This window comes from Hoplias malabaricus, unplaced genomic scaffold (genome assembly GCF_029633855.1).
Source record: "Hoplias malabaricus isolate fHopMal1 unplaced genomic scaffold, fHopMal1.hap1 H_2, whole genome shotgun sequence".
NCBI classification, from domain to species: domain Eukaryota; kingdom Metazoa; phylum Chordata; class Actinopteri; order Characiformes; family Erythrinidae; genus Hoplias; species Hoplias malabaricus.
Window position 1 is genome coordinate 196625 of NW_027101325.1, and position 14489 is coordinate 211113.

At 40.8% G+C, this 14489-nt stretch overlaps 1 protein-coding gene across 1 annotated transcript; it reads right to left on the reverse strand.

Annotated features, from left to right (window-relative positions):
• Nucleotides 1–407: 407 nt before the first annotated feature.
• On the reverse strand, nt 408–13554 carry LOC136686042 (protein CASC3-like). The gene is made up of 13 exons (XM_066659518.1): nt 13358–13554; nt 11789–11813; nt 10345–10400; nt 7823–8020; nt 7558–7706; nt 7202–7378; nt 5788–6599; nt 5634–5695; nt 5349–5457; nt 5139–5246; nt 3635–3840; nt 2814–2936; nt 408–2705 (listed from the first exon to the last, which is right to left on the reverse strand). Exons 1-13 carry the CDS (start codon nt 13538–13540, stop codon nt 2667–2669), a joined length of 2247 nt encoding a protein of 748 aa, XP_066515615.1. The 5' UTR covers nt 13541–13554; the 3' UTR covers nt 408–2666.
• Nucleotides 13555–14489: the final 935 nt, after the last annotated feature.

Here is a 14489-nt window from a genome sequence, read left to right on the forward strand (position 1 = left end):
AATACGCAATTAACGTTTCCTAGACTTTAAAGCTGAAAAATCTGAAGGGTCTCATGGTGTTGAAAAATGCATGTTTAAAATATGTAGTTATTTTCCTTGTTGACTGGAGTGCCTCCTTAAGGCAATGGTAAATACCATTAGCCAAATCTATTTAAATTCAGCTGTAAGGTTTTGAGTGTCCCTCTCTAATGTTTCATTAGCGTGCTGATGACTGTGTGGCTTTCCTGCCTGGCTCACACAACAGCAAGAGCCAAAGGCTTCACTTGGCAAATTCAGTAGTCACACGTGACAACAGAACATGAGTCAATGACAAAGCCAAATTCAGCCAGGTGGCGTACAACTCAGGGTTCCAGTTCTCAAGTCCCTAGCTAAAGTTCTGATGGAAACATTTAAAAGCATACAACAGATCCAAATGGTTTGCTTTACTGATTACGGAATAAAATATGACTTCAATATGCGAATACAGTGTCTCAATATACGGCCGTCTTCACTTCTGCTATAGGAAGCGCCGGTGTTCAGTGAATGACCCCTTCCTTTGCCCATCACATGGAATTTGTCCAATTTAACCCTTTATCCAAGAACAAAAAAAAAAAAAAAACCAAAGAAATTACACTTGGGTCTTGTTTAATAGTTCTCTTGACAAATTCGCTTCACAAAACAGAAGAAAAAAATGAAACTAACGTATTCACACACCTATGAAACATACGAGCCCCTCACAGTGTTGGCAGGTCTAGTCAATCAGAACAGATATGTCAAACCAATTCAATTTAAGGCATATATAAAGTATCATCATCATCTTCAAATCATCAATATCTTATGAGCCACATCTAAACAACACTGAGAGTGCACAGAAGAGGATTTCATTTATACTGGCAGGTTATCAGGAACAAATAATAAAGGGAACCATTTAAAATGATGCATCCATTACAGATCCCAGCTGGGAAGAAGGTAACAGCCTCACAGCCTCAGGTTTCGATCTAAAATTGCTTACACAAAGAAACGTATCCATGTTTTCATGCATGCCTCTAACTCTTGCATTCATTCCACATTCTGAAAAATAAGTAACGTAGACAAACAATTGATAATCGCAAGTCAAGTTGAATCAGTGAAATATATTTTTAAAAATAAGAAAATTAGGCTAGGTTTCCCTGCCGACTTGTTCATGGTGACCGTATTCCACTGATGACTACGAGTTTAAAGTATTACTGCTCTTTAAACCACAAGCTTCATTATACATTTATTCTATATACATTTACATTAGGAAGCTATCACCAAGCAGTAGCACTGTCAAGTACGTCAGTTTTCAGGCAAGGTTAACGGTTTCTCGTATAACACAGTACAATATTGAAAATACAAACACATTTTTTTAGAGGATGCGGTGTCCTGTGGAAGAGTGAGGAATTCACCCTTCGCTACACAGTCTAGCACCATAAGGGTGGGTTTAAACAACTGGTAATGGTTTACTGAGGGGGGGGGGGGGGTAAATAATAATAAAATAATAACGAGTATCAATGATATAAAATATCTGAATAATCCTTGTTTGAAACCTTCCAAGTTTATTTGAACAGTCCGTGACGGTATAACTCATGAGAACTGTGCTCCAGTCAACCCTTCAAAACAGTGCATCACCAATTCCTGTTTAACACTTAAAACCTTTTAATCTATGGCTCTGCATACACTAATTTGGGTTGCCAGATTTTGGTCAAATTATGGAACTACTGACAAAGATCCAACTGTTTTGCCGCTGAAGGCCCAGTTTTCTCACCGTTGACAGATGAAATGTTTGACCTAACTTCATAAACCAAGAGAGAGACTAAGGAGGGAAGGGGACAAATAAAATTGAGCTAAAGTAAATGCATAGACTGGAAGGCCAAACTGAAATCTAATGCTTAATGTGAATGCAGAACTGAAGGAGCTACATGCAAGATTTTTAGTTATTTATATATTGCAGCTTATAAATACGGAGACTGCAATAGATCAGAGTAAATTTTACCTGACTGTACGTCTAAGTATGCTTTCCAAACCTTCATTTCAGCAGTTATGCTGCACTCCACTAAATGTGAATTAGAAGAATTAGAAAAGGAGAAGAGGGAAAACAAAAAAACACCTTTAAACGTTATCTTTAAACTTTTTAAAACATTACTTTAATTTTTAAACGTGTGTATTGCCTTAATGGTATATATTTAATCTTACTTGTGGTTCCTTTAATAAACTGGACTAATGTGAATTTTAAATAGTACTAACTACTCTCTGCCTTGACTAAAAGAAACAAATAGAAAGCTGCAATATTTAGTATAATATTTTACAGTTATAAAAACTGTTAACCTCCTGTTTGCCTGATGGTTCAAAGGCATTTTACAGTATGTTTCCATCAAGGGCCAAGATATGAATAGAATGTGATGGCAGCACACAGCAAATAGCCAAGAGGTGAAAACACAGCAGGTCAAGAGAACTGATATGACCAAGAAACGACTTTCAAACAGGTCCTTGCCCGAGGGTTAATGTAGACAAGGCTTAACAAATGAGAAAACAAGGAATTAAAACAAACAAACAAAACACTAAAAGGAAAAAAAAAAAAAAAAAGCAAGAATGCGAAATCTATTTATCCACAAGTGGTGCTGGTCCTAGGAGGCGGCAAACGCAGCCTCCTCGTCTCTCAGTGGGAGCTAGGAGCGAACCTCTTCACTGGGTTTTCTGCTCTGGTCCTGCAGCACAGAGAACAATGCAAAGAGCACACATATAAAGCACCGCAACCCCCACACACATAATAATAATAATAATAATAATAAAATTAACATGAAATAAAAGTCTACCTCTGGTGGGGGAGGTTTGACAGTGACTGGCTGGGAAGTCCGTCGTGGCGGTGAGGGTTTGGGCTGGGCCTGCTGCTGTACCGTGTCGAAATATGTAACACCACCATACACCTGTGACTGCGCCTAAAGAAAACGCACAGAGAACATTATAAATGTGCATTATGATGTTTTATTCAATGAAAAAATTCTGAGTTGTGTTTATTTTAAGTAAATCCTCTCCTATTAGAATTTAGTGTGGCTCAGAACAAATGAGTATTCTCATGTGAACATTCCTGTGCACCAACTAAAAAAGCAGACACCTTTTAAGGTCAGTTTTTGTCTGGCAGAACTGACAAAAGATATAACAGCAAAGAAATTTTGTCTTCTCTCTGTAAACCTACTTTTATGGAGGACAACTTGAAGCTATTGTGACATACAGGTTCTTAATAAACTATTCATAACCTGGTGCTTACAACATCAGTTAAAATACTTGACAAACACGTTTTTAACAACACACACATTGTGTATTAATGAGCCTAATTTTAGCAGTTTATATTACAACAGTAAATCTAGGCTGTGTTAACACATTTCACATTATTGTTAGAGAACTGTGGCCACTCATTGCTTTAAATTGTTATAAAGACATTAAATCTACAAGCTAGACATGTCAATGGTATTGCATGGAATATGCTGTAAAATTTTATTTTATTTCATTTTAATTCAATGCATATTAGACATGTATTAACTCTAAGGCAATCAGAAATAATTCCAACAATTTGTTTTTGTCCAGACCAATCAGCAGAATTACATCTTAATGCATCATAATCCGAAGTCATTGTTACCTGTGGGTTGGGGTACATCGGGGGTAGTGTAGCTCCGGCAGGGTAGGGGTAGTTGGTGTTGCTAAAGGTCATGACTCCAGGTGGGGGGTAGAAAGGTGGGGGCAGCAGCTGCTGTGGGGGAGGTTGCCCAGGCGACATAGAAACAGGTGGGGCAGCATATAATGCAGGATTAGGCATTGGCCCTCCTGACTGGTGTGGATGCAGGCCTGTCAGACAGAGTGAAGAATATTAGTCAGTCAAATATTTAGAGAAAGGGAAGGATACATATATGTGGTGTTCTAGGCCATGAAAAGCTCTTAAATTGAAACAGCAATTTCTTTTTAGCTTTGCTAATGTCACCAAAACATTGTCATCATCATCATCTTTTCTGCTTTTCCATTTCAGGGTCGCGGTGGCAACAGGGTGAGCAAAGAAGCCCAGACGTCTCTGTCCCTCACAACATCCACCAATTCCTCCTGGGGGATCTCAAGGCGTTCCCAGGACAGCCGGGAGATATAATCCCTCCAGTGTGTCCCGGGTTTACCCCGGGGCCTGCTTCCAGTTGGACATGCCTGGTATAACTCCAGTGGGAGGCGTTCAGGAGGGATTCTGATCATATGCACGAACCACCTAAACTGACTCCTCTCAACACGAAGGAGCAGCAACTCTACTCCGAGCTCCTCTCTAGTCACTGAGCTCCTCACCCGATCACAGAGAGTACCCCCAGCAACCCGTCAGAGAAAGCTCATTTCGGCCGCTTGTATCCGCGATCTCGTTCTTTCAGTCATTACCCAGAGCTCATCACCATAGGTGAGAGTGGGTACGTAGACTGACCGGTAAATTGAGAGCTTTGCTTTATGACTCAGCTCTCTCTTCACCACAACGGTGCGGTACAGTGACTGCATTTCCACAGACGCTGCACCTATCCTACAGTCAATCTCACTATCCCTCTTGAACAAGAAACCGAGATATTTGAACTCCTTCACTTGGGGCAGGTTCTCACCCCTTACCTGAAGGGAACATTGATAAAGTGCTGCTGAAATATTGTGCATGAGAACCCCATTTAAACACTAAAAATTCTAGCATCAAATCAGAAAAAAAAGTGACGGATGCTTTCAGGACACCACTTCATTTTTAAACACTCATTTTGTAATGTAAATAATGCAACCTTAACTGAAGAAAATGTTTCACTGAGATCATGCGTATTATTTTTTCTGTTTATGTTCGGTAACCTTACTGATTAGCTACGTGAAAACTTTAATTTACATTGTTAAATAACATGATGCATTCACATGTCACTAGTTTTAAATAAAGAATGACAGTGAGAACTTAAGAATCTAAGGATTCACAGATTCTATGAAATAAATAATGATAGATGTGGCATGATAAAACACCCACAGAAAACACTGGATACATTTATTTGCCAAGTAGTTAAATCAAAAGTTTAACAATAGATCATGGTACTGCAGGGCCAGCGCTGGAAATCGCTCAACTCAGCAAAAGTCAAATCAGTGCCTGTTTTCACCTGGGTGTGGAGGCGGGGGAAGATGCATCTCTGGCTGGACTAGAAGGCCCTGCGGTGGCATCGCAGCAGGGCTTTCACCATGTGTGTAGATTGGTCCCTGGAATGGCACTACAAGCAAGCAAATAAATAAACAAATAAGATGAAAAAGTAAACAAACAAACAAACATTCAATATCTAAAACAACATAAAGCCTTAAGCACATGCACTCACTGTGTTCATAGTAGTGGCTCTCCATCACCCCTATATGCATGGGTGCTGGCTCAGGCACTGGTCTCTGCCTCTGAGAGGAATAGCGCTTAGCCCGGCCACCACCAACACCCTTTAAGACAAAGAGCAATGTATAAAATAATTTAAATCTTTCATTTCTTCTACCAGCACCCCATACTTCCATGTACATGGAAAAACAAAACATTCTTAAAATAATTACTTGAAGCAGCTAGACATCCATAAATAAGTGGATAAGGCATTTGCACAATGCATAATAATGCAACTCACCATGTCCTCAAGGTTGCCATACTGAGGAGGACCACCTCCCATATGAATAGAGCTAGGGATGCCTAAAAATGTCAGGAAAAACAAATACAAAGACTAAAGAAACCATATTGACTTCATAGGACATGAAATATGAAATACTGAGCTTTTTTCCTACCCCTCATTTCAGGTCGCAGGTAAGAGGGTGGGTTTTGGGCCCAGTTTTGCCCGGCAAGGCTAAGACGTGCCAGGTTCTGATCTAGCCCTGTGAGCCCACTTTGTGTGCTTGTTTCTCCCTGCCAGGATTCACTTTTTACAGCTGTAGGAGTGGGCTGCACTGATGGTGCTGTATCCTCCAGAGATGGTTGCTTGCTAAGGTCAGAGGGCTTTGCTCTGGTCCTGCGAGCAAGAGCGTACGATTTCCTCTCCACAGGCCTCTCTTGGGGGGGTGAGGACTCTCTAATTGGTGCTGACCCGCCTGCGGCTGGTTCAGCTGCCTGTCCTGACTCCTGTCGCCGTGGCGACTGTGTCATCTCTCGATCAGTCTTATAGTGATGAGCAGTGTAGGTGGTAGTCACAGCGGGAATCTCTCCCTCTTCATCTTCACTGTGCACATCCTCCACCACCACAGAAGGGCTGCGTTCAGTAGGCCCACAAGAACCTCTTACCCTCAGTCTGGGCGCTCGCTCTCCCTCCAGAGGTTGGGAACGAGTGCTGCGAGTCGGAAGCCCCTCCACAGCAGCTTTACCATGTCCTCTACCTTCAGCGCGATAGGGTGCAGCTGGGCCTCGGCCGCTGTGGAAGCTACGTGGAGGCGGCTGGGAAGAGGGTCTGACCTGGGGCCGGGGGGCTGAAGAAGGTCCAGATTGGAGAGTCACTGTGGGTGGGGTAGAGTTACGGGTGCTGGGGGCTGCACCTTGCCATGAGGTGCGTGGGGGCTTCTCACTCTCTCTGTAACGTCTAGGTTCTTGGTTTGGTGATCCAGTGTGCCTAAAAAGGCAAAGTGCAAACACAGGATATCATTTACCTTTACAGGACACAATCTATATTTTTAAATGTGAAAACTGTACAAGAAAAAGAGGATGTAGTTGAGATGCTAACAAGTCCTTGGTCACACTTAAATTATTGTGGCCAATATCTGTATGGGCACAGTGGCGGAGCAGGTAGTGTCGCAGTCACACAGCTCCAGGGGCCTGGAGGTTGTGGGTTCGATTCGCTCCGGGTGACTGTGTGAGGAGTGTGGTGTGTTCTCCCTGTGTCTGCGTGGGTTTCCTCCGGGTGCTCCGGTTTCCTCCCACAGTCCAAAAACACACGTTGGTAGGTGGATTGGCGACTAAAAAGTGTCCGTAGGTGAGAGTGTGTGTGTGTCTGTGTTGCCCTGTGAAGGACTGGCGCACCCTCCAGCATGTGTTCCCGCCTTGCGCCCAATGATTCCAGGTAGACTCTGAACCCACCGCAACCCCGAACTGGATAAGGACTTACAGATAATGGATGGATGAATATCTGTATGCATGTGTCCAGTTACACATGTATGAACATTTACAAGGGCTTCAGCTACTAACACATGCAGGAACAGGTCTTGCTGATCTCACCTGGGTTTTCGGGACCTGTAGGCTCTGGCTTCACTGTGTCCAGTGCCATTACGAATGTCATAACCATACACAGCAATTAGCTCCTCACGAGATTTAGGTGCCTGCTCCTCTTCCCGGAACCTATCATGCTCCCAGCGGCCTTCATCTTTCCAGAGCTTCCTATGCCTGCCTTTTGGTCTGGAGCAAACAAACACAAGGAGCAACTCAATAAATAGAAAAACAAGAAAAGAAAGCCAGGAGAGTAAAAATGCAATAAATTTTCCACCTTGTATTTCTTATTTCATTTAAATCCAAAAACATCCTTACATTTTAAACAGGCCAGTGTGTGCAAACTTAAGACTTAAAAGGATTCTTACCTCTCCTCCTCCTGAGCCTGGCCTCTCACATCATGCTCAAAGAACAAACCCTTTCGGGGGATGTAGGCTGGATTCTTGCGGTCCTCATCATCATCCAGCTTCTGACCTGCTTTACCCGCTGACTTATTTTCAGGGTCATCTGTACTCTCCTGTAAAAATGTCTCACGTATTATCAAAATATTAAGAAAACCCAAACTACTAGAGTAACAATCTTCAAAAGTATTCAACCATTTCAACAGAACATCTTTAGGTTTTCATCTCATACCTGACCATCTCCACTCTGTCTCTCTCCGGCCAGGTTGCCCTTTTCTTCTGCTTTCACTTCTTTCGTCCTACCCTCCTCCACCTCTCCTTCCTCCTCTACCTGTTCCTCTGCAGGAGCATCTACTGCAGCTTTCTGTTCAGCAGCAGGGCATTTAGCCTCTTCATCACTGAAGTGCTCCTCCTCTTCCTCATCTCCTCCCTGAGACGGAACAAGTTTAAATGGATGAACAAGAAACACGTTTGGCTGTTCACATAAAAAGAAGCAAGCATTGATATTCGGTCAGTTACATAACATTGTGTATAACGTGAAAATTGTATGTTGCGGTTGTATTCAAACAAGATTCCAGCTATGTAAATTAAGGAAATGCAAGGTGCTTTCCCATCTGGCTACATTTTCTCAGAACAAATCTACAGTTGTCTTTCTTAAAAGCAGTACACTTCAAGTTATCCGGCGTTCTTCCAAGCTCAAAGTTGGTTTGTGATGTTTATTTTACCTCTATATGATTACACTGATACATAATACACAATTTTGTTCTTCTGCAAATGCATAGGGTAACTTGCAGGCGCCAGTGATAAAATGGGAGTGCATGACCGGGTCCATTTAGCCAGGCAGTGGAGACAGAGTGAGGAAAGAAGGTTGCTAGGACACCCAGAACAATGGTCACATTGGCAAAACAGACTTCAGAACAAACAAAGCCTTATCTAATTAAAGCAACCACACAAAAAAAGCATCAATAATTTGATAAAGCTTGTTTTAAGACTATGTACCTTATTATGAAACATGAGTTACGTTCAAACTGCAAATCTGTTACGTTCAAATCTGTTTCATCATGTGTGACACGGGTGTGTTGTTTTTTTGTAGTTGTGTGAACAGCAAAAAAAAAAAAAAAAAAAAAAAAAAAATCGCACTGAATGTGTGCCAGTTTTTCGCAGATTTGGGCCAGTTTCGTATGTGGTACTAAGATCCGATCCATATCAAATCAAATTTATTTATATAGCGCCTTTTACAACTGACGTTGTCACAAAGAAGCTTCACAGTGTATAAGAACAGAACATTTAAATCAAAGCCCAATGCGAGCAAGCCGAAGGCGACAGTATCTGATCTGTGGTCATGCAAAAACATACAGGATAATAGATTATTTTTTAGTAGTTCTCTATCAGTTTTATATTAGTTTTGGTATGCCTCATTAGGTCAACACTCATCTGCTTCTCTTTGGAGACCTTGTGATTGTGAGACCCCCAGGAAATTTGTGCTTGGAGTGAAAGAAACATCCGTTCACGTTTTAATATTCTCTACCTTCTTTAAATAATACTCTGTTTGTAACATAAAGCTCAAATGGAATAAAGAAAATGGAGGTTTTGTGATACAGTGCTGCACAGTCCAGTCCCATTCCTTCATTTCAAAAAACGAAAGTGCTTTGTAAGAAACAGATGGACATTTCTTTCTGGTCATCACCTGAAGCATAGTCCTTTGCGCATGCGGGTCAGTTTAGGAACATGATCTGTTCAGACTCATGCCAGATACAGGTGACAATATATAGACAGTGTGAACAGCAGAACCCCCAAAACATTCAGATTTGGGCCACTTTTACCTGCTGTGTGAACATAGCCATGGAGATGGCTCTTATTTATTTTTCCATTTGTGCTTGCTGTGTTAGCTTTTGGTCAAAGTTAAAAGCAGTGAGAAAGTTCTCAATATACCACACAGACAGAATCACTGCATCTGAATCACATCCTTAACACGTATCATCCAAAGGGGGCAGCCAGACATAACACACAGAAACACCGTGGATTAACTCTTTAAATGTTGTTTTGTGGAGTGGCAGGGAAATGTCAGTGGATTGTTTAAATCAAGCTTCTTCTCTGTTCGAGGCAGATGAAGCTTGTACAAAGAAAATGTCTTGTTTGTGCCAGTGATTATACAGTTATTGTCCAGAGTGAATTTATATGATTATATGGGGGGGGGGGATAATTTATCAGTAACAGCGTTTTCACCCTGTAAGGCTTACTAATTTACTGTCAGCATGACAAGGTTTGTTCTGAGTTATCTTTCTTTGCTGAACAAAGAAAGTGCTGAAAGGTGGTTATGACTGGCTGAGAGGCATGTCTTGTCTATCAAAATACAAAGCAATAAAACCATCAACAAAATCAAACTATGACAAAACAAGTGACAAACCATACACATGCTGTGTAACAATATGGCAAAGAAAACTTGTATGTTTTATGGAATGTGCATTCTGTTGCTGTTTGCATATAATCAGCAGCAACCAATCACCAAACACTAGCACTTTAATTGGTAAGATGTGAAAAATCCTGACTAGTCATTTTTCATTTAAATTATTTTCAAATTATGCAACTGAATTTTGAATTCCGTGCTGAAGACCGAGTTGACCATTCACTATTTTTACATCCCTACATAACTGCAGTTCATATACAACACCCAAAACTGTAAAGCAGTTTTGGCCCTGTATGGGGACAGATTTCTTCCCAATCCCTCCGGTCTGTGTTGCCATGGTGACTCACCTCTGAGTGTGAGCCATTCTCCTCCGGATCGGCACTCTCGTAATCCGAAAGCACAGCTGCAACATAAATTAACCAGAATTAGATAAAGGTTCACCACACAGAGAGAGTACCATGAATGATGTACACAAGGAGTAACAAGAGTGGTTCTATAAAACATACTCTTCTGTGCAGCACATCCAGAGAAGTGGCACATAAAAGTTACCATGGGCAGATTCAGCAATAGATTTTTATTCCTCAAGAAATTCACAATTTACACAAATCTATAACAAGTAACAAAATATAGGTAAAACAAAGAATTGTCTGAATGTATCATTCTGCATTGGCTTTACTTTGAAAATCTATATATAATATCGGAAGACTAATCGGCACATTTCCTGTATTGACAGAATTGCTATAAATGCTTCTCTTCAGCAGATTCTTTCTTGAACATGGGGCTTGTATGGACAAGCCTACTGTAGACCTGTCACCTGGTATCTACTCTTTATTTCTGCTGTATCATAAGGTTGACTGGATGTTCTGTTATTTTGTTCTGTATTAAAGACACAATAAGACAGGTGTACTAATAGTTGTTGAGGATTGCTGCTGTTGCAAAATCCATTGATATCCCATATATCTATGCTATTAAGCAAGTTGTACTGAGTGCCACATTTTTAACCTCAAAGTGGTATCCCACTGTGAAAAACAGTTAAGAGCCCTTAATTTAGACACACAAAAAAGTGCCAGGGGCCGGTTGCACAAAACACCTTAAGTTTTCATGCACTCACTGTGATAACCACTATCGCCTCTCTTGTACCAGCTCTCAAACATTTCAGAAAAGAAAAGATAATACTTCTGGAAGAATATGATAAAAGCAAACATGCAAGGGCATTTCAAACTCAGTGAATGATGAAGCACATAGTTGACTTCTTGACATGAAATATCTCGGCTATTACTGACTGGAAGGATGCTGTAGTATAAAATAGGAGTGCGATCATTAACTGCACTGCAGCAGGAAGAGAACATCTGTGGAAAGTAGCGTGATCCAACTCAAGATAATTAAACAAGTCATAGATTGACTGCAGATCAAATCTATAATTTAAAACCAACTACTCGTGATTAAGTGTATGCAGTGGGTTCTCCTGGTCGTGGAACACTCCTCGGATATGTTCGTTTATCGCCATAAACTCTGCCATGTTGCTGTTAAAGACAGTATCAGAGGTACCTTAAGTTATTTTCCTTAATTTGGTTGATAAGGTTTTGTGCAATGGTTTAACGAACTTTAAGGGATTCCTTAAGGGATAAGACAAAGATAAGGAAATAACTTAAATATATAAGTCAACATTTTAAGGAAAATCTAAGGAACATTTTAAGCAATCGATTTTATTTTAAGGAAACCTTAACTTAAGGTGTTTTGTGCAACCGACACCAGGTCCTCAAGAATGAAAATACAAAGTATAAAACTCACCTTCACCTACACCATCCTCGCTTTCCTATAAGAGAATGAAAATAGTTTAGATTCTTTTTAATGTTGATAGTTATATATAAAGAGTCAATAAATCCAACATGATCACTGTCTGTGACATTCTGTTCCCATAGTTCAGGAAGCTGCTACTTTATCTCTACGGCACTTGACATATCACACAATACCTTAATTTCTCTATGAATAAAATACATTTACACAAACACTGCACAAAAATGGTAAACTCAGTAATCTGTCGAACCACACAATCCTACACAAAGCAATAGAAAGCCATGCCTATATATCAATATGAAAGTAAAAACAGTAACCCATAAAAATTGAGCTGTGAACACAGTCCCAGAGCATACACATTAAGACTAGCAGGTGATTGCCAAATGTTTATGTTCTATAAGACACAGGACTGTAAAAGTCCATCCAATCACTTCACTCAGACCGAAAAAAAGGCCTGCTTGTCTACCCCATCACCCCCAGAACCACTCAAATCAACCGCCACCCATGCACGGAGAATTACTCCTGTGAAGGCTGGACTGCACTGCTAAACAAATCAAAGTACATTGGACACAGAAGGCTTCCAACAAAAAGACTGGAGCCAGAAAGCAAATCAAACTGAACATTGCTGTAGCTGTTGTGCGTGTTCTTGCATGTGAATGACAGGCAATGTGGGTGAATGGTGTTTGAAGGTGAGGTGTTGCCCACTTCTCCCGGTGAGACTGTGGCATTCTTGTGTTTTGGCAGAGGGGCTTATTTCAAAACCTGGCTTACTTTTACTGCCTTCAACAACAAAAAAATCACCTACACCAGCTTTAACACCCAAGAGTTTAATCAGGTAAGTCACTTATTAATCAACTAACATCTTATTTAAATGCAGCTTTGGAAGCTTTTAAAGTGGATGAAAGAAAAACAAATAGAATGGAAAATCCTGGACTCTGTTTCCCCAATTCAATGGCAGGCCAAAAATATAACCCATGACCAGCATTTTCACTTTGTCTTCCATAAACAAGCAATGTATTTTGTGTGTCACAGCCACAGCGATCACTAGCAGTGCAGAGTGTAAAGAAACCTTTAAGACAAATCTTATTAAACTGAAGACAGGCTAGATTTCCTTTTATTCAGAAGTGCTGAAAACATTTCTCCTGTATAAAACGCATACAGACTAAAGAAAACGTTCACTAATTCTAGTGAGTTTTACCCACAACTGGTAATGTTTACATTAAATGTAACGTTTGTTATATTAGCAAAGTTTAGGACTAAGGTAACGTTATAAAACCTGTTAACAGTACGTGTAGAATAACGTTGGAAAAACGAGCTGAACTCTAAACACAGTTCTCAAAGTTTATGTTAATTATCTCAGCGGCCTGTTATCACTCAGACGGGCAGGCTAACGGACAGAAGAGGACAGCTGATGCTTTTCCACTCCCTGCCTGTGCGAAGGGTTATTTCTTTGACCAGAGATGGACCAAACAAAACCTGTGGGAGAAAATGACTAATCCTTCCTCCTCTTCAAAGCGCGCGGCTGCGGGGTGAGGAGCCCCGAGCCCCGTCGCGGACACTCACACACTCAGACTCCTCGTTCTTCGCGACACGGGCAGCCAGTGGCTCCGCCGGCTCCGGGGCCCGTGTCCGTGTTTTCACCCCCGTGGAGCACGCACTGTCGGACCCCGAGGCCTCGCCTTCTTCCTCCTCTTCCTCCTCACTATCCTGAGAAGCGCGCCGCCTGCGTCGCCGCCGGTCCGCCATCTTAACTCACAAGGAAGAGGAGAACGGAAAAGCGCAAGGCAATGTGGGTGTTCAGAGGTGCGTCATTTCCTAGATCCGCCGTCTCCTCCCTCTCCCACATTCAAACTATAGAGTCATAAAACACACAGAAACATTACAAAATGACCCCAGAGAAACATACTGCAGAAATGTATGTCACCCTAGTCCTCTTGTAAAGTAAAAATTTAAAATTTAAAATAAAATATTTTAATGTCTCATCTGATGAAGAGAAGTGATACATTGTCACTTACATTTTTGGACACACTTTTAAATTGATTTTATTACTTCTATCAAAATAGGCCTACCACATTCTTCAAACTAGCTTTATCAAGTGAATAACAGCATAAAATGTAATGTACAATGAGAAATACACATACACAAAAAATACAGTTTATTATTATATTTATTTATCAACGTATTCAGAAGGACAAGGCATACACATAACGTCAGTGGCTCTCACTCTTATAATTAAGTTGCATAGGCTTTTCCCAGTGACTGCTCTGCTTTTGCGTGAATCTGAAAAAATCCATCTCTTACCACCTCTGAATGCAGTTTGAGTGATTTAACCATTCATCTGGCTTTTTATGTAGACAAGTGAAATATCAGATCACAAAAATGTGTATTAATGCCTGGTGTAAACAGACCCAGTGATTTGACAAAAAACACCCAGAGCTTGCAGGGATCTCATTCCTCAAGTAGACTGCCTTTTGTCATAAAATGAGCTAATTGTGAGGAAAATATATGTTTTTACTGTATATAACTAATACATATTGCACGATTATATCTCCATATAACCTATATCCTACATGTACCAGACAAGAATTTAGATATATGAACATAATTGGGTGAAAACATTCATACATGTCTCCTGTTAAATGTTTTATATATCCTGGCGCACGCTGTCTTTATGGGGTTAAGATGTTTTGTCATT

Excerpts from the sequence above, each read along its gene's own strand:
- LOC136686042 (XM_066659518.1), bottom strand. The coding sequence starts at position 13,540 with ATGGCGGACCGGCGGCGACGCAGGCGGCGCGCTTCTCAGGATAGTGAG. Across the intron at positions 7,707-7,822 it reads GACAGAGTGGAGATGGTCAG|GAGAGTACAGATGACCCTGA; the intron begins GTATGAGATGAA and ends ACATTTTTACAG. Across the intron at positions 5,247-5,348 it reads GAGCCACTACTATGAACACA|TGCCATTCCAGGGACCAATC; the intron begins GTGAGTGCATGT and ends GCTTGCTTGTAG.